At 50.9% G+C, this 26,562-nt stretch overlaps 1 protein-coding gene across 1 annotated transcript; it reads right to left on the bottom strand.

The window, feature by feature from the left end:
- Nucleotides 1-1,503: 1,503 nt before the first annotated feature.
- Nucleotides 1,504-15,919, bottom strand: LOC142457326 (aldose reductase-related protein 2-like). The gene is made up of 10 exons (XM_075558693.1): nt 15,762-15,919; nt 13,446-13,613; nt 12,457-12,573; nt 11,492-11,569; nt 6,200-6,322; nt 5,856-5,962; nt 5,345-5,426; nt 4,753-4,836; nt 4,215-4,297; nt 1,504-1,634 (listed from the first exon to the last, which is right to left on the bottom strand). Exons 1-10 carry the CDS (start codon nt 15,825-15,827, stop codon nt 1,592-1,594), a joined length of 951 nt encoding a protein of 316 aa, XP_075414808.1. The 5' UTR covers nt 15,828-15,919; the 3' UTR covers nt 1,504-1,591.
- Nucleotides 15,920-26,562: the final 10,643 nt, after the last annotated feature.

Below are 26,562 nucleotides of genomic sequence, written 5' to 3' on the forward strand. Positions count from 1 at the left end.
CATGGGAGAGGGCGAGGTGGGGGGAAAGGTAGTGGTGTTAACAAACCCAGGGACAAGGGAATAACAAGTGATCCAAATCGGTGGTGAGAAGGGTGTGGGAGGCCTGGTAGAGCATGATCAAGGGTAATGTAACCAAGAGGAATTGCTGAAACCCTGGTGGGGACTGAGCGTGATAGTGGGACAGGAGGAAAGGCAAAGGAAATAGAGGAAAGAGCTGGGAGGCAAAGGGCATTTATAGAGGTCTAGATAAAGACATGTACATATGCAAATATATGGTATTTATATATTAGGATGGTGAAATAGCTCTATGTGCATATATTTATAGATTTAGTATTAAGGTAGCAGAAAGACATTGGGCCTCCACTCAAGTACTCCCTCAATGCAAGACTACTTCTTCTATTAAACTGGCATTCTATGATGCTCACCTTCCCAACACAATTGAAGACAAAGTGGGTGAATAAGCAAATGTGGTGAAGAAAGCTGATGATGCCTGGTTATCAAAAGATATAGCATCTGGGATCTTAAAGGCTTGAAGGTAAACAAACGGCCATCTAGCTCAGAAGCAACAAAGCCCACATGGAAGAAGCACACCAGCCTGTGCGATCAGGAGGTGTCAAAGGGATCAGGTATCAGGCATCATCAGAACAAATGTGAATGAGGGCAGAGTGCGGAGTGGAGACCTAAAGCCCATCTGTAGACTACTGGACATCCCCTTACAGAAGGGTCTCGGGGAGGAGACAAGCCAGTCAGGGTGTGATGCAGCAATGATGAAAAATACAACTTTCCTCTAGTTCCTAAATGCTTCCTCCCCCACCCCACTATCATGATCCCAATTCTACCTTGCAAGTCTGGCGAGACCAGAGGATGTATGCTGGTACAGATAGGAACTGGAAACACAGGGAATCCAAGGCGGATGATCCCTTCAGGACCAGTGGTGTGAGTGGCGATACTGGGAGGGTAGACAGAGGGTGGGTTGGAAAGGGGGAACCGAATACAAGGATCTACATGTGACCTCCTCCCTGGGGAACGGACAACAGAAAAGTGGGTGAAGGGAGACGTCGGACAGGGAAAGATATGACAAAACAATAATTTATAATCAAGAGTTCATGAGGGAGGGGGCAGCGGGGAGGAGAGGGAAAATGAGAACCTGATGCCAGGGACTTAGGTGGAGAGCAAATGTTTTGAGAATGATGAGGGCAATGAATGTACAAATGTGCTTTACACAATTGATGTATGTATAGATTATGATAAGAGTTATATGAGCCCCTAATAAAATCATTTTTTTAAAAAGAGCTGAGAGTTCAATTACAATCCAGAAGGCTAGCTGTATCTCACACACACACACACGCACACACACACGCGCGCACCTTAAAAATTAGGCCTAGTCATCTGCTCCTGAATGATTCCACCTTCACTAACCCTGCGGGGCAGTTAGGCTTTGCAAAGGGTCACGATGAGTCAGAGTCAAGTTCGATAACAGCAAGGATGACGAAGTAGGCCGGGTTCAAGGGCAGAGAGGTTTAATCAGGAACGCAGCTCATGAGAACACCCTGGAGAATCTCAGCAGGAACGTGAAGGGCCTCTTCCTCCATCAATAGTCCGCGTGGAAAGGGTATTCGTCCAAAAGGACAGTTCTACAGAGAGAATGAGGGTGAAGAGGGGCGTGTGGCTCGGGCAACGGCACCGTGACGGGCGCTCTGCTCCAGGGCAGCTTGTGGTCTTCATGCTTTCTCTGCCTCCCCCACCCCAAGATTCTGAGAGTACACAGGCAGGGGCCCCCGCTTCCATTGGGGCCCAACTCATCTGAGGGCAGGATGAGAAGAAGGGCAGGCATGCAGCAACCAGGGGGCCAGAGAAACTGACGCCTTGGAGGAAAGGCCTGGTGATCTAGTCCCTCCCCCAAATCACCAGTGGACGCCCTACAGGGCAGAGCTCTACTGTGACGCACATGGCTTCCATGAGTCAGAGTAGACCCACAACGACAGGGCTGATGGCTAGAACCAAGTAGTGCACACTACGTGCCTTCCAAGTACTGCGTCATCGATTCCCCAGCACTGCAGGGTGGAGAGCAGCACATCTGGCCATTTGGAGTTGTTATGAGTATTCACTGAGATAATAATGCATGCAAAGGCTTAGAATGTCTGGTATATTCAAAGAATATATATATATTACATATATATATATAATCAAAGGCAGAGTGAAAGCGAGAGAGTGCTCCTTACTGCAAGGTCAGCAATTCAAAACCACCAACCTCTCCAAGGGAGAAAGATAGGCTGTCTACTCCCATAAAGAGTTGCAGTTCTACCCTATCCTATAGGGTCACTATGAGTCAGCCTCAACTCAATGGCAGTGAATTGAGTTGGAAATATATAAGTACATTTTTTAAAATATTCTTCTTTGTAGATTAAAAGCAACTTAGGAAATGTATCCAAGGTCACAAAGCTACAATGAGGGAGCTTCAAAAAGTCTGTGGAAAAACGGAATGACAGATAATGGCGTTTTTCCAGGAACTTTTTGAGAACCCCTTGTCAATAGGGCGGCTTGGAGTTGAAGGCAATGAGTCCTGGACGTGCAGTAGTTAAGTGCCCTGCCGCTAACCTAAAGGTCAGTGGTTCAAGCCCACCCGCTGCTCCTCGGGAGAGAGAGGAGGCCGTTGGTCTGCTTGCAGCCACAGCTTCTGCCCTGAGCACCAGTTCTGCTCAGTCCTGAAGGACGGCTGTCAGTGGGAATCGCAGACGGCGCACAACAGCAGATGGCTTCGTGAGCCTGCCTCCACTGCCATCGCCATTGGGACGGGTGCTTGCAGCTTTGGGGAGGGTGCCATTTTACGACCACCGTTCCTTGTCAGCCCAGGTGGCTGTCACATCGTTGTCATCTGAGTAATGGTAAGGAAGGGCGAGGGTTCCCAAAGGACACCAGGGGCAGGCAGATGGGAGGGGCCTCATGACCTGCAGGCACTACCAAAGACATGGAAACACCCTCCTTGACTGAGACGGTGCCCTTGGTTTTCAAACCCGTGGGAGTGACTCACTTTGTCATTGAATTGGGGGCCCACCCAGAAGTCACAACTGTAAGTCATCTCAAAGACACATGTTGGGTGTGTTTCATCAGCTGAAACTAGATGCTGAAAAGATCCCTTGCAATCATTACCGGGCAAGGGGGGAGAATTTTATTTGTTTACTTTTATCCCCTGAATGCTTATCAAAGATTTAAATAATGGAAGGTGAAGTTACTCCATCTCTTTCAAGGGACCCGTAATCATGAACGAACCCCGAAAACAGCGACAATCAATCAATCTTACTGCCATAGTCCCCGACCCATCGCTGCCCCGTAAGACCAGGTGGACCTGCCCCTGAGGGTTTCCGAGACCGGAACTCTTGACAGGAGTAGAAAGTGCCATCCTTCTCCCATGGGGCGGCTAGTGGTTTCAAACTGCTGACCTTGTGGTTAGCAGCCCAACGAATAACCCACTACGCCAGGGCTCCTAGAACGAATCCTTCAACTGACCCCAGCCCCCAAGTCCCCTCAATGTTGACGCCTGGCGACCCCAGGTTAAAGGGTTGTCTTGGCTGTAATCTTTACAGAAGCAGAGTGAGCCCTACAAGTGAAGGGAATTCTAGGAAGATTTTTTATCCCCCTATTTTTGGGAAACCCATCCTCCTGGAGACCCGTTTGTCCAGCTTGTGACCTTAAATACTTAATACCACTTAGACACTGCAGACTCACACATATTGACCTGCAACCCAGACCGTGCCTACTCAGGCAATACCAACTGCCACCCCAGTTAGAAATCTACGAGACATTACACACCGGCCACAAAGCAAACTCCCAACCCCTTCCCTCCTGGCAATTCTATTCTTGGGTTACTGGGACGAAAACAGACAAGAAAAATCTGGGCGCCCTCTTTGACCCCGCCAGTACACCACAGGTGCTCAGTAAACATCAGTTAAGTGAATAAATGAATCGGTAGCTTCTGTCTCTTCCTTAGGGACGTGGCCCCTCCTAACCTTCTGAAACAAAGTCCAGAAATCCAGACACCGAGGATGTGTCTTTCCTCCCTCTGGGTGGGTGACTGTCTCCCTGGCCCTTCAGCATGAAGGAAGACTAGTATTCAGAAAGAATATTAGTCTCACTGCCTCCCAAGCCTCTGGGCTGCCCTCTGCCAGGTTTGAGAAAGCCCGGGACTCAGCCTAGAGAGTGCTCAGGGCACTTACTCCTTCAGGAGGCAGACTCTCCAGTTCTGGTTGAAGCCGAGTACGGTCGCCATCTCCTCGTCGCTCAACTGGAAGTCGAAGACCTGGAAAGGAAGGCGCTCAGGCCCATCCCAGGAATCCATCCCACCAGGGAAGGAGTTCACAGTCACAGCACGAACTGGCCACAGGAGGGCCCCAGTAGGTCTGCTGGACACACACAATTTGCTTTAAACTCGGTCCTGTAAATATTGGCAAATGGAAGCCAACAAATGTACAAAGATAATTACACACCTGCCCCAGGTGGGCTTAGCTCTGCCATGGGGACAGATGTGAGGGCAGGACAAGGGTGACCCAGGGCCTCCTCGGGGAGGTGAGGCACAGCTGTGCTAGCACCTGTCCCATGAGACAGTGGGCTGAAGCCCATCGCTGGCCTCTGGGTGCTGGCAGAGGGGTGGGCAGGAGGCAGGACCCAAAGACAATGCAGGGACAGGACCAGGAGGCTGGTAAGAAGAGGCTCTCCTTTCCCCTCCTCCACTGAGAACCACCAGCAGGCTCTTACCTGGAAGTTCTCAACAATGCGTTTCGGGTTTGCGGACTTGGGGATCACGACCACATTCCTCTGAATATGGAAGCGGATCAGAACCTGTGCAGGAAGAACATCGTGTTCCACTCGCTACCAGAAGCTTCCCTCCATGAAGGACAAAGATGCCGCCCTACACACCCTGCCTTTGTTAGAATGGTGGCAGTGGACCAACATGGCCCTGCCAGGCTCTGCCAGCCACCACTGAATCCTCACAACAGGCTAAAGAGCCCGGTTCTCTGGTTTTCTTATTCGGAACGGGGACATGGATTGGGCCATTGTTGAGTTTCAAGGTGGTACATGGTAGGGCTGCGTCTCAGCCCAGCTCTCTTGTCGCCAAAGCCAGTACATGCCCTGAGCAACTGGGCTCACAGAAGCTGCTGTACAGAGACCATCCTTGTCTCTGAAGGCACCTGTCTCCTGGAAGGCCTACAGGACTTTCACGAAGGGGCCGCCCAAGCTCCGCCTGCTCTGGTCTCCCCCTTTCAGGGGTGGATGTGGAGACAACGCGGGAGGGACACGGGGAGGCGCCTCTGGATCACTTAAAGGGGGGAATATGATAACAATGTACCTGGGCAGGGGTCTTGTTATGCTTTGCGGCAATCTCCTTAATCTTGGGGTGTTCCAGTAGTGAAGGGTCCTCTGGGCGAGCCCTAGAGAAAGGTAGCTGGTGGGTGGGTGTGAGCAACTATCAGAGTCCCCCATCATTTCCCATAATGATGGCCCCAGGCTGCTCCTTCCAGCCTCCTTCCCACGGGCCTCAGGCCTGTCCCTCCCAGTCTCCTTCCTCTGGGAGGTGGACAGAAGCACCTGGAGGCTTTGTCTGACCGTTGGGTCCACCCCAGACTCTGATTCTTACCTTGTGCAAATCTTGATCCAGTTCTGAAGGGTTCATCCTGGATATTTGCAGTGGGGTGGGCCTGGTGCTCTTCCCCACCCCCCACCCCACCATCATCTCATTTCAATGCACAGAACCACATGGTCTTAGACATAGTATTGTGTCCAGCAGCTTCAAGATGCATACCGACATGACCGACCATCAGTCATCTTTTCGAAAGCATCAAGAGCCCGAGGAGCCTCACCAAGGTCGGTCTGGAGAGCCCAGGGGGCTGTAGGCAGTGACTGCGATGTCCTTGGACTGGCAGTACTGGATCAGCTTCTCCTGCGTGAGGTAGGGGTGACACTCCACCTGAAAGAGCAAACGGCTCCCCTAACTAACAAGTCAGCCCAAGTTTAGAGCAGCTCTTGGGGAGTTCTCCACGCCCACAAAGCCAGCCAAGCCCAGACCAAACACTTCCCACTGGTCCACTGGGATGCAGAACCCTGTGACCAGCCTTTCGCCTCCCCAGAGCACGGTCCATCCCTGAGAGGAGACTCGGGGCATACCCCTGAACTTGCCGCCCAAGGTTCCTGAAGCCCCATGTACCTGGTTCGTCACCGGCTTGTGTTTCAGTCCGGGTTTGTTCAAGAGCCTCTCAATCTGGAAGTGGTTGAAGTTGGAGACGCCAATGGCTTTCACCAGCCCCTCGTCCACCAGCTCCTCCATGGCCTGGCATAGGAAGGAACACCTGTTAGGCAACCCCAGGGCCTGCAGGGACCCTGGCTTGCCTCGATCCCTTCAGAAGGACCAGCAGGAGGAGCTGAGAAGAGGTCCACAGTTGAAAAGTCCGTTCATACATTAAAAGAAAACTTCTATCCAGCCCAACTGGTCCCTCAAGGATTGGCTGCAATCCTGCTGCCTGCCCCCTGCCCAAATGGCTCTAAGCATCAAAGGGGAGGAGGGTGGTCTTGCCCGCGCTCCTCGGCCACACTGGGTGGCCTGGAATCGCCAGGTGAAGCTGCCACGTGTTGACAAGTTCCAGTGTCTGGGCTCAGGGTCACCACTTTCTCAAACCATTCACAGTTTGGCCTAAAGTAATATTAGGGCCGCCAGCAAAGAGCGAAGAGCTTCCATGGCTTTGAGATGCTAACCGCAAGGGGAGGGGTTCGAAACCAGCAACTGCTCTGCCGGAGAAAGATGAAGCTTTCTACTTCCTTAAAGAACTACCGTCTCCACAACCCACAGGGGCAGGTCTACTTGGTCCTAGGCTAATCGACGGCAATGACTTTGGTGTTTGGAGTTTGAACAAAGAGACGGTCAGAGTTTTTACTTGAAGGGTAAGACTTCTTGTATGTTCTCGATTGTATCAAACGCATATTTAGAGTCGTGGTGGTGAGGTGGCTTACGTGTTAGGCTGCCAACAGCAATTCAGAACTCTCAGCCACTCCATGGGAGAAAGCTATTCCTGTAGAGTTAGTCTCAGAAACCCACCAGGGCAGCCCCACCCAGGCCTGTAAGTTGGAATCAACTCATTGGCAGTGAGTTAGGTTTGGGGGAGGCAGACAATGACTTGTGAGGTCATGAAAACATATATAAAGAATGTGAATCTAAACTTGTCATTGGGCCATGGGACAGATGGATGCCTCCATAAGACTTTTCCAGGAATGTTTGATCGGCTTCTGTTTCCAATCTCCTGCTCATGCGAGGTGCTGTTTCCCATCATCTGTTACTTTATCTGACTCTTGATCACAAGCCCCATTGCTTTCTCATTGTTGCTCAGCTTAACGTGAAATGCCTAATTATAAGGGCATTCTTGCCAAGCATGCCCAACGGCGATGGTAAAGGTGGCTCTTGGCTTTGGCTTGGAGCTTTCTTCTTTTTTCCTTTGAACGTACAATCTAGAGAGCTTTGGGAACTGTCTTCAAAACCCATCCAGGTGAATTTCCATACGAGCGAAAACATGGAAACAACCCAGAACTCCAACCATAGAGGAGTGGATAAAAAAAAAAATCCCTAGGCCATTCGCACCATGGAATCTTATGCATCAATAAAAAACAGTGACGGTGCTCTTAAACACTTCAAAACATGGCTGAACCTAGAGCGCATGATACTTAGCAAACTCAGTCAATCATATGATAAATGTTACATGCCACCACTGTCTGAAGGAAAAACAAAGAAGAAATGTGGTTTATACACCAATAGACCAGGAGGCCAGGGGTGAGGGTGGGAACGGGGAGAAAGGGGGGGCAGGGGAGATGGGAGGACCCCACATACCTGGAGGGTTTAATAGGCCATTGTTGTTTATTCAACATCTTGAGATGGGCTGTGTAAATCATATAATGGTATGTTCCTTTAAGTGTAAAAAATTTAAAATCCCTCCGATTCTTTATCCCTCAAACCTAAATAGTGGTTTGGGTGACTTGGGAGCGGGGGGAGGTGGGAAGAGGAAAATTAAATAGAGATGGACTTGGAGCCCTTAGTGACAAACAAGTTCTTCTCAAACAAACACAAAAACAAACAAGCCTCCGGATGATTGTCTCAATTCTTCCTTTCACTGGCTTTGCTGCAGCCATTAGGCACACACCTAACTATCTACTGGCTGAGATAAGCCAGACCAAGGCAAGCACATTGCCGAAGAGCAGATTCCAGCTCTCCGGGACCTTGGAGGCCCATTAGAATGGCCCCATCCGGTTTCTGAAGCAGCCAGAAGACACAACTTCCTCCCGGGGAACACCCCAAAGCCATCACCTTTACAGAAGCAGAAAACCTATCACATCTTTCTCCCTTGAAGTAGGTTAGAACTGCCCCAGGCTGTAAGGCTTCCCAGAGCACCTGGTCGTCAGCACCACTGACCTTGGGGTTAGCGGCAGATGGACTAACCACTGTGCACCAGGGCGGCTTGCCCAAGATCCTGTTGTTACCATAGTGGTTGGCTCGGACTCTCTCCACCCAACGTAGCACAGCATGAAACACTGCCTGGCCGGGCACTGCCCTCCGATTGTTGTTTGACTCCACCCCTGCAGCCACTACCTCAGTCCATGTGCTTGGGGGTTTTCTTTACTACCCCGAGACCCCTGCTTTACGGAGCCTGAGGTCCATCTCCAGAGATTGGTCTCTCCTGATAACACGTCCAAAGTACGTAAGACAGAGTCCCCTCCAGTCTCACTTCGAAGGATAATTCCCTTCAAATACTTGAAATTACAGGATTTCTACCACTCACAGATGACGACCCTTTTTGCCTCATGACCCTGGCCCTCCATGACCATGCCCAGCCTGCAATCTAAATGCACTCACCCTTCTTAAAAACAAAAAACCCATTGCCATGGAGTCAGTACGGACTCAGAGCCACCCTATAGGACAATAGAACTGCCCCTCTGCGAGTTCCCCAGACGATTAACACTTTATGGGAGTAGAAAGCCCTAGCTTTCTCCTGAGGAACACCAATTAGTTTCAAACTGCCAACCTTGTGGATTGTGTGATCACTACCCTACCAAGGGTCCTACTCTCACCTTCAGTCATTAGCCTTTAGAGCCGCGAGAGAGCTGTGTTTTTTAAAATACAGATGCCATTAAGTTAAAGTTCATTTAATTATACTAACTCAAAAACCCTTCAGAAATGCCAGACTTCATGCATGTTCAAGCGGTCGGAGCACAACACGTAGCGATAAGGACACGTGCCCTTCCGCACCAAACTCAGAACACAGGGCTCTGAGTTTTCCTGCCACTGCTCCTTCTCAACTAGGGCCCCCACTTAGCTTGCCCTTGGCACCCCGTGAAGATACCGTGCAGGTGGAGGCGCCTGGGGGATCCAAATGGCTTGCACTCATTGCCAACCAAAAAGTCTGTGGTTGGAGCCCATCCGGTGGAGTCATGGTGGAAAAGCTTGGGGGTGTGCTTCCATTAAGGTTATAGGCAAGAACAAACCCGGGGACAAGGGAACAACAAGTGATCTAAAATCGATGGCAAGGAGGCTGTAGGGTGCCTGGTGGGGCTTGATCAAGGGCATTGTAGCTGAGAGAAATTACCAAAACCCGAATGAAGGCTGAACATTATAGTGGGACAAGAGGAAAGAAAAAGGAAATAGAGGAAAGAACTAGGAGGCAAAGGACATTTGTAGAGGTCTAAATACAGGCATGTACATATGTAAATAGGGAACTAGTTCTATGTCCATTTTATTTGTTTGTTAAGTATTAAGGCAGCAGACAGACATTGGGCCTCAAGTACTCCCTCAATGCAAGAACACTTTGTTCTAATAACCTGGCATTTGTAATGCTCACCTGCCTTGACTTGGTCGCTGAAGACAAATGGGTGCATAAGCAAATGTGGTGAAGAGAGCTGATGGTGCCCGTCTATCAAAAGATATAGCATCTGGGGTCTTAAAGGGTTGAAGATAAACAAGTAGTCATCTAGCTGAGAAACAACAAAGCCCACATGGAAGAAGTACACCAGCCTGTGTGATCACAAGGTGTCAAAGGCACCAGGTATCAGTCATCAACGACCCAAAGTAAAAAATCATATTGATGTGAATGAGGGAGAAGGCAGAGTAGAGACCCAAAGCCCATCTGTAGGCAATTGGACATCCCCTTACAGGAGGGACACAAGGAAGAGACGAGCCAGTCAGGGTGCAATATAGCATTGACAAAGCATACAACTTTCCTCTAGTTCTTTAATGCCCCCCCCACTATCATGACACCAATAATTTATAAATTATCAAGGATTCATGAGGGAGGGAGGGGGAGAATGAGCTGATACCAAGGGCTCAAGTAGAAAGAAAAAAATATATTCAAAGTGATGATGGCAATTGATGTACAAAGGTGCTTGACACAATGGATGGATTTCTGGATTGTGATAAGAGCTGTAAGAGCCCCTAATAAAATGAATAAAATGAATATTTTAAAAAGGAAAGAAAAGAGTGGGGAAAGCTCACAGGCAAGAGGGCTCTGCAGAACTCGGTTCTCCTCCGTCATGCCCGGGCTGGCCAGCTCAACAACAGCGAACAATAACATCAATTACTTAAGAGCCGATGATCAGTGTGAAACTGTGAGTCCTGGATCCAGTTCTGAACACAGAGCTTTGTGGCCCAAGTTGTGACTCAGCCTGGGGAGGGTCCCTTGCGTTTCCTGGGGATAATTGTGGTCACCGCACTGTGTGTAGGGAGCGAGCTGTGAAGTCAGCTGGACCTGAGTTTGGTCCAGCTCTGCCCCACCCTGACCTCTGGCCTCCCATTCATCACGTGTAAACGAGGAGGCCAGGTGTCCCTGCTTCTCTGGTGGTGTGTTGGACTGTGAGGCCAGGAGTTCGAAACCACCAGTCGCTGTGTGTGAGAAAGATGGGGCTTTCTACTCCCACCGAGGGTCAGTCTCAGAGACGCACAGGGGCAGTGCTGCCCGCTCCTGTGCTGTGGGCTGCCAGGAGTCCGCATGGACTGGGTGGCGCCGAGTGTGGTTGCAGAGTTTCACGGGGCCCAAGTGACCAACAACGAGCAATTCTGCGCTCAGTAAATATTAACGGGCTTAACCTTTGCCGTATCTGTTATTTGGAGGACAACATTACAAGGTATTTGCGTTTTGTTCGCTTTTTTTCAAGATGAGCAAAATGAGTCTACAGCCTCCCATTGTGCTCAGCTGATCGGTGCAGACACAGAGGAAAACCCCACTCCCCAGGTGGCAGCAGAGGAGGTGCGCCCCCAAATCGGAAGCAAACTTTCATTTCTCTTTTCACGTGAGCCTTCAGTCTCAGTCTTGGAAACAATCAACAGTGTCAGGAAATAAAAAAGAGTTGAGTGGGCACGGGAGAGAGTCCAAGGAGATGTGGAAGAACCCTCAAATAGTGGAGAACGAATGGAACAGCATCAGGCATGTGGGCGGGAAGGTTTCAGGTCGAAAGAGCTGGCACCTACCTCCCAGGCATCCACGAACGTCGCTTTGCTGCAGAGCAGGTTGCCTGCATCGTCTTTAGGGAGCAGCTCCTTCCCAGGCTGAAAACGCAAAACCAAAAGCTGAAGCCTGGAGTTTCCACTCCTGAGACCCCAGGACCTTGAACTACCTACCTACTCATCAGCCACCCAGCCACACCTGCATGCCTCCGGGGCAGGAGCCAGGCTAGAAACTACTGGGCCTGAGATGAAATGCCACCCGCTGGTCTTACATCTCAAGCCTCCTATTTGGGAAAGTGCTATTTGATGTTTAAACTCCATCCTGAGCAGATTCGGAAAGACACCATTGTCCCCTCCACTGTGCAAACTGCACACGCGCTTAGGAACACACTTCAGTTTCCAGACCGGCAAAGGCGGGCCCGATCTCAAGGACGGGTTTCCTGCAGCCGGTGCTGGCACACACGTCGCCTCTGGCAGCCTCGGGAGGGTGGTCCCCAGGCGTCGTTCTTGCAGGGCAGGAGGTGAGTGACTTGGCACCAGGTTACCTCTCACCTTGCAGAAGCACAAGGGGAGCCCAAGAAAGATGCGCTGGGACTTGAGGGAGGACCGGCCACCCTCCAGCGTACGAGACTTGGGCTGTTCTACAAAACACGGCACCAAGGATGCCGCTACCACAGCAGCGTCGAGTCCTGAGAGGCTGTGTTCCAAGAGTCAAGAGTCCCCCGCCCCACCCCCACCCCCGGTGTCCTCCCAGAAGGGGGCCTGGCCTTGGACTTGGGACCGAGACAGCATGGCAACATGGCTTCCAGAAACCACGAGCCCTCACACAGAGCTGAGAACAGACCCAGCACCTGGGTAGCTCTGCGCCTTTTTTTCACCCCAGCTCTCTGTTCCACCATGGGCTCCTGAGTCTATGCAGGAGAAAGCTCCCACCTCTGCACGCAGCCCCACAGCTGGCTCAGGGGAGATGGGATGGGGGTGGCACCGACCTTCAGGCCCTGAGGCCAGTGTATGAGGTAGATGTCCAGGTAGTCCAGTTTCAGATCTTGGAGGGTCTTCCGGCAGGCCTCCTTCACCAGGGGCCTCTCGAAGAAGGTGGACCACAGCTGCAGAGGGTGACAACCAGGATCAGTGTGGGGAGGGCAGGCTCTGTCGCCCACGCGGTCCTGCTCCTGGCTCCACCCCGGGCTCCAGCTCTTTAGAACAAAAGTGCTCCACACCTGGGGGAGCTCCCACACGTGTGCCCCCACCTTGGCGACAGGGCTCTGAGAGCACAAATTTGTGTCTAACTTGGGCTCCAAGTTCTCTCCTGTCCCATGACAGGATGACTTCTGTCTGCAGCCCGCACGTCTCCAGCCTGCCAGGACCCTGTTGCGGCTTCTCACAGAGCAGACCCCGACTCAGTGCAGCACAGCGCCGCACACGGTCCACACACAGCCAGTCCAGGAGCTCTGCCTAACATCAGCTCCGTGATCCTCAACCTGACTGACCATTGGCTTCCTTTTCATAGCATCTGTCACTAGCCTTTTACGCTAAGAAAGCACAAAATTCATCTGTGGCGATTAAAAATTTAAAAAATAAATTATGTTCCCACTGTTGTCCAAATGCCCCCTCTGGAGACCCTTAAGGCTGAGTCTTAGAGACCAAGGTCTGCAAAGGAGGCTTCTGGATCTGTCCCTGAGGGTATCCTCAGCCATGCATGGACACTGGGCAGATGAGCCCCATGTGGGCAGGGCAGGGAGCCACGGGCATCCCGGTGGCTCAGTGGACCCGCCCCACAATGGGAAACCCAACTCAGGAGGAGTACAGCAGCAACATCCCCTCACTCCGGTCCTGCCAGGGAATGTGGCCATGTGGGTACCACGTATTTCATACAACGCGCTTGCACGGAGGGCTGGCGAACGCTTGGTGCTGACCAAGCCCAATGCCTCTGGCGGCTCTGAAGCTCATCCTCCTGCCACCCCAGGGGCTTGGGCACCTTGCTGACAATGAAGAGGTCCTCACGCTTCACCACCTTCTCCTTGAGCTTCTCCTGGATGGCCTCGCCCACCTCGCTCTCGTTCCCGTACACAGGGGCGCAGTCAAAGTGGCGGTACCCCGCATCAATGGCTGCCTTCACAGCCTCCTTGACTTGGCCTGGGGCAGACTAAGGAGAAAATAGAGACAGTCTTCACCTCTCATCAAAAGCCACCTCTCCAGGACCGCCACCAACTGCAACCCCCCCCCCCCCCCAGCCCTCCTCTACAAACCACGGCCTCAGTGGAGGCTCGATTTCCAGGGGACACCAGGGCAGAGAACACACTTTGGAGAGGTTTTCAAGAGAAGGAAGCAAAGTGGCTTGGCTTAGTCATCAAGGCTGCTATTTCCTGCTCACCAAGAGTTGACTCCCCCTAATCCTAATCCGGGTTAACCACTCAGTCCTGACAGGGTCCCAGATGTGTGGGTGACCCATAGCCCCCCTCTGTAAGCACTGGATGACCTTAGGGGTGCCTCTTTGTAAAGATCACTGCTCTTTTGAAAAGATGGCTGGCCCAGAAGCCCTGTGCCTCCTTTGGAAAGATGGGGAGAGGGCCTTATATGACCCTAAGCCACCCCTTTGTAAAGACGAAGCAGAAACTGTTCTCTGTAATCACTCGGGACAGACTCCAGGGATAAGGCTTGATAGGAATGTCAGTCCAGAGTCCTTCCAGACAAATCCAGGTCGTCCCCTCCCACCCTCACTCCTCTGCCCCAGGAGGTGGCTGCGTTGGTTCCTGGCCCCAGTGAATGGAAAGTTTAGCCCAGGGCCTGGGGCCCAGGACTGCTGTGTCACTGTGTCCGTGTGCTGTGAGCGAGCACGGAAGCGCTGCTTCAGAAAGGCAGGCTGGAGGCGGAGTGAAAACCTTGGAAGAACAGAAGTTCTTTTTCCGTCTAGATTCTAGAGGCAATAAGAAAACGGCTTAGAAATGACACGTGTCCATCTAACCTGGCCTTCTCCAGAAAGACCGGAGCTGACACCAGGGGCTCAAGTAGAAAGAGCATGGTTAGCGAATGATGACGGCAACATGTGTACAAATGTGCTCGACACAATGGATGGATGGATTGATTGTGATAAGAGTTGTACGAGCCCGCAATACAATGATTTTTTTTTAAAGAAAAAGAAAAGGAACGTGGTCCTGAACTGCAGCACAACCTTGTACAATGGCTTCTCATGGGAAATAACAAGCGGAGTGGGAGCAAACAAAGCAGGCAGAGCAGCGGGGACTGGGGACAAACAGTGAACTTGGCAGCACCAGCCCTGGAACCATCCCGCCCCCGCCCCCACCTCCACACCCAAGTGCCAAGGGGAATCTCTAACAGATAGCATGGTCCCCAATCCTGGAAGGGTTCTGTCCGCACCCTCACATCTAATTCTAGCGGCAGTGATCCTGAGCTGAGCCCTGCAGACAGACCGGAAGCCAGTATTTGGCGTGATTGTGCGGAGGCTGCAGGTCCGATAGGAAGCAGCCCAGTCCCAGCAAGAAGGGCACCCCCCACCCCCCCCCACCCCCCCACCCCCCCCCACCCCCCCCACCCCCCGGTGGAATCAGCTGGAGGCCATCCACTCCCGCAGGTGAACTCAGGGTACTTCCTGAGAACCTCCCTGGACTGAGACTACAGGGGGAAGTCCATCTGTCCCAGAGAGGGGCTGGGCAGAACAGAGACCCCGGACTGGGCCTCCTCCTAGTCCTAGGGTCTGTGCAAGGTGACCGTGAGGCACTGACGGAAATAAAATGTGGAAAAGTTCCTCCAGTCAAATCCACCCCAGGCTGCCCTGGGGAAAGGGCTGGAAGGAATGTGGAGCCCTAGGGTGGGGCCCATGGGCCCTGCCCCAGGAAACAGACTCCCAGGAGGGCGGCCCTTCAGGAGGGAGCCCTTCTGGGAGACCCGTGGAAGGGCAGTTTCTGAGCTTGAATTTCTAGGGACATTCAAGACCACACTGCCCACAGGCAGGCAGCTGACTTATTTTAGGAGCTACAACACTGGGAACCCCTCTCAAAGCCCGGGAGCCAGGGAGCAGGATTGGCTTCCTGCAGCCGCCCAGATAAAAAACTGTTTCTGAGCCCAACAGCTACTTGAAAGGCAGCCCAGGAGGCTTGGAGCCTGAATCTGCTCCAGGGAGCAGTGCTGTCACAGGCTCAGGGCTCAGGACTGGGACTCTCCCTTCCCCCAACTCTCCCCCCTCTCCTCCCCTCCCCACAGCAGGGCTTCCCGGAAGCAGCAGAGAGGAGGAAAAGGACAAGAGCCCAGGAGGGAGGCAGGTGTCCACACGTACCTTCCAGGTGCCCAGGCCCACGATGGGCATCTTGGCTTTGGTGAGGAGCTCCACGAAGGTGGCCATGGGCAGTGCACGGTGGCAGAGAGCTGAGCAGAGGGTGCTCTGTGACCTGCTTAAGAAGAACTGGCCAAGCCACAGAGGGAGGAGCCGGCTCTGGGGGCAGGGCAGGCTGGCTGTTTCCAGTCCTGGTAGAGTAGCAAGTCCCTTCTGGTCTTGTCCTTAAGGCAGGTAGGCCAGATGCACTGAGTAGAGCCACCGGGGTTCTGCTCAAGCCTTGTTTCCTTTCTCATTTAATGTGGGGGGATGAAGCTGGGTAGGCATTCTCATTTGAAGCTGTCCCCAGAGCAGGGAACTGGACCTTTAGTCATCTGGATGGCTTCTGTATGGATTTGCTGTCATCACAGATTTCCTCAGGATTGTTGGCTTTGATCACTTCTATTGATATGTGGATTTCTAAAATGCCTCTCTCTGCATTAAAAAAAAAGAAACGTTAAAATTATAATAATGCCATCTACTCGTTACAGAAGATTCTGTGGGCAATGTCCAGCAGGCAGACAAGTTCCATTCAACTCTGTCTTTACATCAGAATAGGGAGGCAGGTTCCTCCAGCGGTGGTGAGTCCGATGAGTCAGCAGTGGAGTGCTCCGTTTCACTCTCTGCCACAGAGCCAGTCCCAACTCATAGCAACTCTACAGGGCTGAATGGATACCCCTTTGCGTTCCAAGACTGTAAATCTGACACAAAGTAACTCCACAGGACAGAGAAGAACTGCCCCTCAAGGTTTCCGAATGTGTACATCTTGAACGGATCAGAGAGCCTCATCTTTCTCCTGTAGAGCAACGATGGGTTGGAAATACCAACCTTGTGGCTTTGATGCAACCTAATAATGTTGCGAGGCAGGTGGGAAAGTAGTGCCAGATTGTTATTAAGGACCACTGCATGATTATAGCTACATTTTAAAATATGTAATAGGTTTTACAGGGTAGGTTCATAACAGCGACTTAGAGAGTCATAACCTGGGGACGGCCAGTAAATAAGGGAATAGAAATCACCTCTATTCCCAGTACTCAGGTCCTGCTTTGTCCTCCCACCATTTATCTATGCATATGGACTTGGAATTCACCGCATCTACTGTTGTGCCTTAAACAGAGAGAAGACTGGCATTGAACAAGTACTGAAGTTGTCAAGACTGAGTTGCACCTTGACTCAGGTCTTGGTCTTTTCAATTGCCTCCCATGCAGGTGAAAGGTGGATACGGACTAAGGAAGAGCAAGGAGAATTGACGCACCTGCATGATGGTGTTGGAGAAGAAGATTGGAAGTATTATATAAGCTGCTGAAACAGTGGTTCTCAACCTTCCTCCTGCTGTGACCCTTTCATACAGTTCCTTGTGTTGTGCTGACCCCCCCAACCATAAAATTATTTTTGTTGCTAATTTACCACTGTAATTTTGCTATTGTGATGAATCGGGTGACCCCTGTAAAAGAGTCATTCGACGCCCCCCCCCAAAGGGGTCACGACCCACAGGTTGAGAATCACTGTGCTAAAAGAGCAACCATCTATCTTGGGTGAAGTACAGCCAGAATGCTCCTTGGAATCAAGGATAGTGAGACTTCCTCTGACTTGCTTTGGACATGTTATCCGGAGTTGTCGGTCCCTGGAAAGGAGCATCATGCTTGATCAAGTAGAGGGGTGGTGAAAAGAGGAAGTCCAGGGATAAGATGGAAGGACACGTGGCTGCCTACAATGGGCTCAAATAAAGCGACAATCGTAGGATGGCGCAGGACCGGGCGGTGTTTCCTCGTGTTGTACACACGGTCACTAAGGGCAGGAGCTCATGCAACGGCACCTAAGCACAATAACCGCCGTTATGTGTTATGGTTTTTGGACTTAGCACCACAAAGTGAACTTCTGCATACAACTACCACAGCTCTTTTTCAGAATGATTTTTACACCATGCCTCCTTCTGGATGGTTCTAAAGTAGTCTGTCTCATGGACATATTATCATTGATTCTATAGGTTGCCTCCTATACGTTGCCTCCTATAGGTTGTCTCCAGCGTATTGCTCTTCTAAGTAAATACCATTTCAAAGAATCTCATTGTGAGTAAAGCATTGGCCACATTTTGGCTGATTTTCTTAGGCGGATCCATTATTTATTGGGCAGCCAGAATGCATTTCTTTTTTTTTTTTTTAATTTTAACAATTTATTGGGGCTCATACAATTCTTTTCACAGTTCATATATATACATACATCAATTGTATAAAGCACATCTGTACAGTCTTTGCCCTAATCATTTTTTTTCTCTTTTCTTCTTTTACATTTTATTAGGGACTCATACAACTCTTACCACAATCCATACATATACATACATCAATTGTATAAGGCACATCCATACATTCCCTGCCCCAATTAGAATTCCTTTCTAATCTTTCTCCTAGGGGTAGATATAGTTACCTGTATTTAAGGGCCATATTAGAAATGCATTCTGTCTGGGGCAGAATGCATTTCTAATATGGCCCTTAAATACAGGTAACTATATCTACCCCTAGGAGAAAGATTAGAAAGGAATTCTATGCAAATGACCCATCACCTGACGGGGCTCCTTGAGGAAGTGGGGACTATCTCAAGATCTGAGCAGGGAAATGGTTTTCCAGGCGTGGCTCTGTCCTAGATCATCCGAGGCGCAGGCAGGCGGAAGACGATCAAGACAGTTTATAGGCTGCCGCAGGCACCCCCGACCTTACTGTGGCTTCCTCAGCCCACTGTGATGAGACCTCATGAGAGCCACATGACCGCCAAAGTCTTGGATGTCACAAACAATATAAAGCACTCACTCGGTCACGTCATAGTCTCACTTAAGCGCATGCTCAACAAATGCCAAGGGATAGCATCACGCAAGACATGTGACACGCCTAACGCAACTTAACATTTGGGCTTGTGGCTGAAGTGAGCTTCCCTTGTGACCCTGACATCAATAAGCATGCCTTTTGGGGTGTCATTTTGGTTGTCTCCCTCATCTCGACACGTGTGCCATGTTCTCTTATGTTCTGCCGCCCTGGAAAAACCCACTGCAGGCCCGGCAACCTTCTCTGCGACACACAGAAGTGGTGGTGGTGGTGGTGGCAGTAGCTGCCCAGTCCCTTCTGACTTGTGGCAACCTTGTGTGTGCAGAACAAAACCTACTCCCTGGGGTTACTCAAGGCGGGGGCTCTGATGGAGCAGGTGGCTGGCTGGAACCCTCCCAGGCATCTGGGGGTGAGTCCTAACCATTAACCTTGTAGTAGTCAAGTGCTCAAGCATCTGCCCCACCCGGTGATAAGGACCAAAAATCCAGACTAACCAACCCCTTAGGAGAAAATGACTCCTGGCCCTCCCTCCCTTCCACTCCAACTTTAAGGAATTGCCTCTCTGAGTCTACTACATTCCATTGTCCAGAAGGGGACATTTAAAAGGGAAAAAATTTTTTAAAGAAGGTGCTTAGGAGACTCATTTTAAATATTCGAGGGATGCAGGGGCGATAAAGTCCTACTTAATTGCTTCCTCTCAAATCAAAGGGACTCCGCTTTTTATGTTTGACTGCACAGTTGTTTTTGTTGCTGTGTTGTGTTGACTCTGTTCTGACTCACCTCAGCCTCTGACTCTTGGCGAACCTACACCGAAGCAGGGTAGAATTGACCCTGTGAGTTTCCAAGACGGTAACTCTTTGCGGGAGTAGAAAGCCTCATCTCTCTCCTGCAGAGCCTCGGGTGGTTTCGAACTGCTGGCCTCTCCGTTAGCCACCAAACACGTGACCGTGAAGCCACCGGGACTCCTCTTCTGACTCCCAGTGATGGTCTGTGACAGAACAGAACTGCCCCCAGAGGGTTTTCCAGGCTGTCATTTTTACAGGAGTGGACAGCGAGGTCTTTCCCCTGGGGAACAGCTTGGTGGGCTCTAACCATTAGCCTTTGGTTCACAGCCAAGCGCTTCATAATTGTGCCACCGAGGAGAGGGTGGGGGATGTCTCCTGAGACCCTTTGCACTTCTGCCCACCCTCCAGGCCACCACGTGGCTCATTCCTTGGTCCTTTACTTCAGGGTTCTGTGCAAGTACTTCCAGGTCAGGGAAGCCTTCCCCTCGTGGAAAGGAGTAAACCCTACTGGATCCCGTCCACCCTGCACTTCCTATGTTTTAGTTTTACCTCTTCAAACATTTAACTTTTCATTAAGCCTCCATGTAACATCAAGCCACCAGGACACAGCCGCCCCCACCGCCAGCCCCCCAAACACCCTTTGTCTCTCCCGAACTCTTCTGTGAAGAATCTGCCCTTCACGACAGGCTGCTTTGGGAGTCTCCCTCCCCCAGAATGTTGTAGCAGCCCGGCCCTGGGCACCATGCCCACCACACCATCCAGCCTGGTCTTTGGCAGCTCTTACCTGGTCGGCTCACCGATCAAGGTCCACAACTTAACGAGGTTGGCAGGTTGGCACGCTCTTCAAGTGGTTGCCTCCTTTGGACTTTTCCAAACTGACATGGATGGTGTTTGTCCAAGTTGATCCCGTCATGGTGCGTGCCACCCAGCAGCACAACCCCACGGCTGCCACTGCTTGCCTCGAAGTGTCTGGGTCTTCCTCAGTCTGGATGGCATGTCGGCAGCCGAGACAAAGGGCCCTCTCCCTTTTTTCCCATTTCTCCCTGCCTCCCTGTTCTCCATAGGCGTTACCACCTCCGCCGGATGTTTGAAAATTGTTGTCACGCTTATCTTGGTTTTCTTTTCGTGCATCATCAGCTCCATGAGCCAGATCTCATGTGCCCCCTGACCAGCCTTTCTCCTCCGGAACAGTCCTGGCCAGTGGTACACACTCCATCACTATTTGAGGAAGTGATGAAGTAAGAAACTAAAATGGCTTTCAAAATTTAGCTGTGTTCCTAAGTGTTGTTTGTTTGTTTTTTAGTACACCCTAAAATAATAATTTTTCTCTCTATAGTGTAAGACCGAAGTCCCATTCGGGGTCGTTCATTTCTTGAGTATCCTGGTTCGAGCCTCTCCCCGGGCCTCAGTTTGGGCATCCAACCTCTCACAACACAATCGTGACTCCAAAATCCAACAGAAGAATCTATTCCGATTTTTAAAAATTCCCTCTGTGTGTCACACTTGGCCATCCCAGGACAGTGATAAGAAAGGTAAAGTAGGGTAAAGAATTTAACCTTGGTCAAAGAATTTGGTCTTCTTCAAGGTAGGGTCCTGAGGGATAGTCTCTAATTCACCTTGGAATTTCTCTCATAGCTTCAATTGTCCCCAATAAGGATTTCAAACTAAACAGGCTCTACACGAGGTTGACTCTGGGATGCCCTATCATCATGATCGCCTGACTCTCACCCTGGCCAGGGGGATCTACCTTGTGGTGACCTTCTGATACTGATCAACCTCGTTGGCCGGAGGCCTTGTGTCATGAGGTTGCATTAAAAGCTCAGACCAGAGTTCCTCGAGCTTCCTGTGTTGTGCACATGGGACGGCAGGATGCCCCTTGGGGATCTGGAAGCTTTGCAGTGGGAACTCTCCAAGACCTCACCTACGTGTCTCTTCATTTGTATTCCTTGGGATTCTATTTTTTTTTTTTCAAAAATGAAACTGTAATAGTTAAGCGCAACACCTTCCCTGAGTCTTTCCAGAGAATTACAGAACTCTGCGGAGTAGTGGGCCCCAGCAGGTCAGGAGTGAGGGGGGTAGGGAATCCCAGCAGGTCAGGAGTGAGGGGGACCCTGGAGACTCCCAACCTTGCAACTGGCTTCTGAAATCTCAGGCAGCTCTGCCTTCTGGAAGACTGTATGCGCTCACTGGGAGAGGAAGCCCAGCCCCAGGTGATTAGGATCAGCTAGAGCCGTGCTGTGTGTGCAGTTGGTGACCAAAGAGGAAGAAGCCATGCATAGTTTGACATCTAAGCATGCATACAGAAACTGACTGCCAGGAGAGGCTAATCTGTCCCTTGTCTCGGGGCACGTGCTCTGGGACTGTCAGAGTTCTACATAACCTGTTATTTTCCACAGTGGGTAACATTCAAGAGCAGACTCATCGGTTTCCCTGATTAAATCACGGGACTTTTCTCCTTTATCCCCATTTCTAATCTAACTGCAAATCTTGTGGTGTCGAACGCCTCACATGGGCACTGAACATCGAAAGGCTTTTTTCCTCTTCGGTTATGCTTGACAAAAGGATCCAAATGTGTTAAATGACACGCCAGAGGTAAAGATCAGAGGAACATCAGAGGAACAGCAACAGGGACTATACATAAACAGTGTCCAAGTCTCTTAGGGGAAGCCCATGTTTCATTTTAAAAGAAAAACAGATCCCCTTTTGTCCAGTGTTCTCTGACTGAGTGACAGGGTTTCTGAGACTTTAAATCTCTCCAAAGGAGCAGCTGGTGGGTTTGAACCTCCAACCTTGCAGTTAGCAGTCAAAGGCTTAGTGCACACCACCACCAGAGCTCCTTCCATAGTTCATTAGATAGCACTACATGCTAAGTAAAGATCAAGGATTTTGACCTTCAATATAGGGTTATTCGATTGCAGTGCATTATAATTTGATTTAATGAAAAGAAAACTAAATCCTCACACTGGAACAATAGGTAATATTGTAACAGCGAAACAGTGACTTGGGAATGACCAGACGGCATTCTTGGAGAACCCAAAGGAGGAACCATTTACTAGTCAGTGACCCAGAGTATCAGTGGACATAGCTTTTCTACTTTATCTGCTCGAGTAAGGTCACAGAAGCAGAGTAGGCAGGGATTCAGTGCAGACGTGATGATCAATAAAGGAGGAAGGGGGTGAGGGGATCAGTGTGTTCTGAGAATGAAGAAGAACATGGGGTGAGGCAGGGCATTGGGTTCCTTTTTCCAAAGGTTAGCATTCCCTATTGGGATTTTCCTTACAAGATCATGTCACACATATGAAAGATTAAAGCTGTCAAGGATTTCATCTTGCTTGGATCCACAAGCCATGCCCACGGAAGCAGCAGTCGAGAGATCAAAGGACACATTGCATGGGGTACATTTTCCGCAAACGATTGATGAGCAAGGATATTACTTTGAGGACTAATGTGCGCCTGACCCCAGCCGTGCTATGTTCAATGGCCTCGTGTGCACGTGACAGTTGGACACTGACGAAGGAATGCCATCTGAATTGTGGTGAAGAATACCGGGAGAACCACGAACCGCCAAGAGAAGAAAACAATCTGTCTGGGAAGAAGCGGAGCCAGAATGTTCCTTGGCGGTAACAATGGTGAGACTTCATCCCATCAATATGTTGTCAGGAGAGCAGTCCTCAGGGAAGGACGTCATGCTTGGTGAAGTAGAGCAGCAGCACAAAGGAGGAAGGCCTTTCACAGGTCGGATGGACACGGTGGCTGCATCAATGGGCTCGCATGAGAACAATGGTGGGGGTGGCACAGGACCGGGGCCATCTGCTGCACGGAGTGGCAGTGAGGACTCAGCTCAGCCCTAACAACATGGTAAATCATTCTGCACATAGCAAGTGTCGAATGGGCTTAGCTAGTGATTAAATGACCGCATTTAAAACGATCTCTGAGATGGGGAGCTTGAGAGTTCACCCCAATATAGCTAGAACTTTTTCACGCTCTTAACGACAAAGACTCATTTCTCAGAATGGAATACAGACCCACAGCCACACCGTTGTGCCCGATGGAACTCAGGGTGGGTGCCAGTTAAAACCAACAGTCCTCCCTGGCGGTCTAATTCTGTCAGTAATTTTATACCCCAAGTGGTACATTGTTTTGCATAAAATTTGTTTTATATTTGTTCGTTTTATATTTTTATATATTCTTAAGAAACTACTCATTGTAATCTCTCTAGTAGACATTCCAGGTATGATAAACTTCTGACAGTTAACATTTACCCCCAGCCACACTCGGGATTGCCGCCAGGAGGGTTAGCAGCAGCTCCAGCGCAAAGCGGGCGTCACAATGATTAAACGTTCATTTTACAGATGAAGGCTCACTAGTGGCACGATGGGTTAAGCATCTCAAGGTCGGCGGTTCAAACCCATCCACTGCTCCTCAGGAGAAAGATGAGCATGGCCGCTCCCTCCCCTTAAAATTTTTCACCAAGGGTCTCAGAATCAGACCCGACTCCAGGGTCGCTGGGGACAGCACACTGCAAAGGTCACCCGGCTGAACCAGCAGGTCCTGCTGGCTCCCGGGAGAAGAGCAAGCAGTCTTAGATAACTTCCGTCGCCCTACAAAACACAAAGCCTGCCTTCCCGCCCCTGAAGTCTGCAACCGACCCCCCCCACCACCACCCACTGGGATTCCCTCCCACGCCCACCCCTGGCCCGCGTTCTCATCACCTTTCCAGCCTGCCTCACACTAGTACCGCGGACGTCCCGCGCCTCGTTCCCTGGGCAACACGTAGCCCTGGCCCCGTGGGGCGGGGCCTGAGCCGGCGGGGGCGTGGCCACGCCTGCCGCACCCTCATAATGAGCTGGCCTTGACCTGGGAGAAACCTTTGCTCCGAAGGGACACTTGGCCCGAGGTCTGGGCGGCCGCTGCGGGCGTGCGTGCGTGCGTGCGAGGTGGCCGGAGGGCAGACGAGGCGCGGGTACAGGCCGCCGGGGGCGCGAGCCCGAGGGAGCGGCCTCCTGCTGTGCGGCCGCGCCCAGGGCCAGAGGGACCCGCGGGGCCCTTAGGAAGGGTTCACCCCAGGACGGCCCGCGTCTGTGGTCCTTGGCTGGTGCACCCACCCCTGCAAAAGCGCTGCCCCTCTGTAGGGTGGGACAGACCCCAGGACGTCGGTTATGGCCCAGACGGGCTCAGAACTTTGACCGCTGGCGTTAGCGACCACCGAACGAACCGCCCCCGGGTCCCGGGCCGCCACCATCCTCAGGGGTGTGCTTCCCTTGAGCCCTGGGGCAGCCACTGTCAATCGTCTTCTCGCGGGCCTTCGTCCTGTCGCGCCCCCTCTGTTTTACCCCGTCTGCTCACTGTCACCCCGGGTTTCTGCAGCAGCACCCACAAAGACACGCGTGGACACGTTCTCGGCCAAGCCGACTTGGCTCCCGGAGTCGCGCTCACCTGCCCACAGCTGTTTAGCTTGGCCTCTGCTTATGTTTGTTGTGCCTCTGCTTATGTTTGTTGTGCCTGACGTTGCAGGGTTGTGTATCTAATTGTCTTGTGTGTTCTTTCCTTCTCTGTGTTCCCTTGGACCAGGCTCCAGCTGTCCTGCTTTCGGGGAAGGAGACTTTCCATGCCCATAAAGATTGGTAGTGTCTGACTCACAGGGGCAGCTCTACTCTGTCCCTGTAGGGTGGCTGTGACTCAGAATGGAATCATGGCATTGAGAATCTTTGATCCTTGCCCTGATCTCCCCCCTGTTGTAGATTGCCTTTCCCTTCACCCAGGTTCCAATGTGCCCACTCTCTAGTGGTTGACGCTCTCTTCCCCTCACTGGTGATGCAAAGGTCAGCAGTTCTGAACCCACCAACTCCTCCATGGGGCATAATAATCTTCCATAAAGATTACCGTCAGGGGGCAGTTCTGCTCTGTCCTATAGTCATAGGAGTCAAAATTGGCTCGAAGGCAGTTGGCTTTGGTTTTTCAATGCCCCAGATCTCTCTGAACTTGCTATCATGGCTGCGGTACTGTCTTTAATGGTGAACATGGAAGATGTCGATTACTTAATTTGTCCCCTAGAGGTTTCTACTCAATTCAATTATAGGCTCGATGGCTTTTTGTTGTGATTTTTGCCTTTCTCAAAGAGGTGGAAAATTTCTACAAGGGTGTGAACTTGAAAGTTAAAGTAACTGTATTCTAGTTAATCTCATGAGACGTGGTCGCCTGGTGGGTTACGCACATGGGGCTTGGAGGCCACCAGCTACTCAGAGGGAGAACAATGAGACAGCACCCCTGCAGATAGTTGCCGTCTCCAAACCACAGGTGCAGTTTGTCCTCTGTTCTCTACGGTTGCTATGGGTCAGAGTTGACTTGACGCCAGGGAGTTTTGTTTTTCAGTTAGCTTTGTTTTGCCACTGTTAAGGAGCCCCAGTGTCTTAATGGATTACACATTGGGCTTCTAGCCGCAAGGTCAGCAGTTGGAATCCACCAGCCCCTCTGTAAGAGTGGCATTCTGTTCTGGTAACTCAGAGACCCAAAGAGCTCAACTTTGCCCTGGAGCCATGGTTCTCCACTTTCCTCATGCCACCACCCTTTCATACAGCTTCTCATGCGGTGTTGACCCCCAACCATTATTTTCACTGCTACTTCACAACTGTCATTTTGCTACTGTTATGAATCGTCATGTAAATATCTGATAGGCAGGATGTATTTTCCCTGTTACAATGGAACATGATTAAAGCATAGTGATTCATCCCCAAAACAATATGTCATTACATATTGTGAAATATTTATTTCTAAGTATAAATAAATGAAATTTTATCTTGAAGCATGGTGTAGCCTGGGCATACCTGCATGTGGGTGGACCCACTTGGAGACGGATAGAGGAACAGTGTCTCAGTTCCTAAGACTACTGGAAATATGTGCTTTCCAATGGTCTTAGGTGACCCCTGTGAAAGGGCCGTTCGACTCCCAAAGGGGTCGAGACCCCCAGGTTGAGAACCGCTGCCCGCACAGGTTGCTGGGGGTTGAAATTGACTGGATGGCAGTGAATGGATTCTCCACTGTCAATAAATACAGCTGAATCTACTCTTGAATGTCTGTAATTGTCAAAAACACCTTCAGCTTTAAGAAGCGGGCAGCAAATAAATTCCCAAGACTTTGTTTTACAGGCTACACCCATTAAAAAAA

This window comes from Tenrec ecaudatus, chromosome 9 (assembly GCF_050624435.1).
Source record: "Tenrec ecaudatus isolate mTenEca1 chromosome 9, mTenEca1.hap1, whole genome shotgun sequence".
Taxonomy (NCBI): domain Eukaryota; kingdom Metazoa; phylum Chordata; class Mammalia; order Afrosoricida; family Tenrecidae; genus Tenrec; species Tenrec ecaudatus.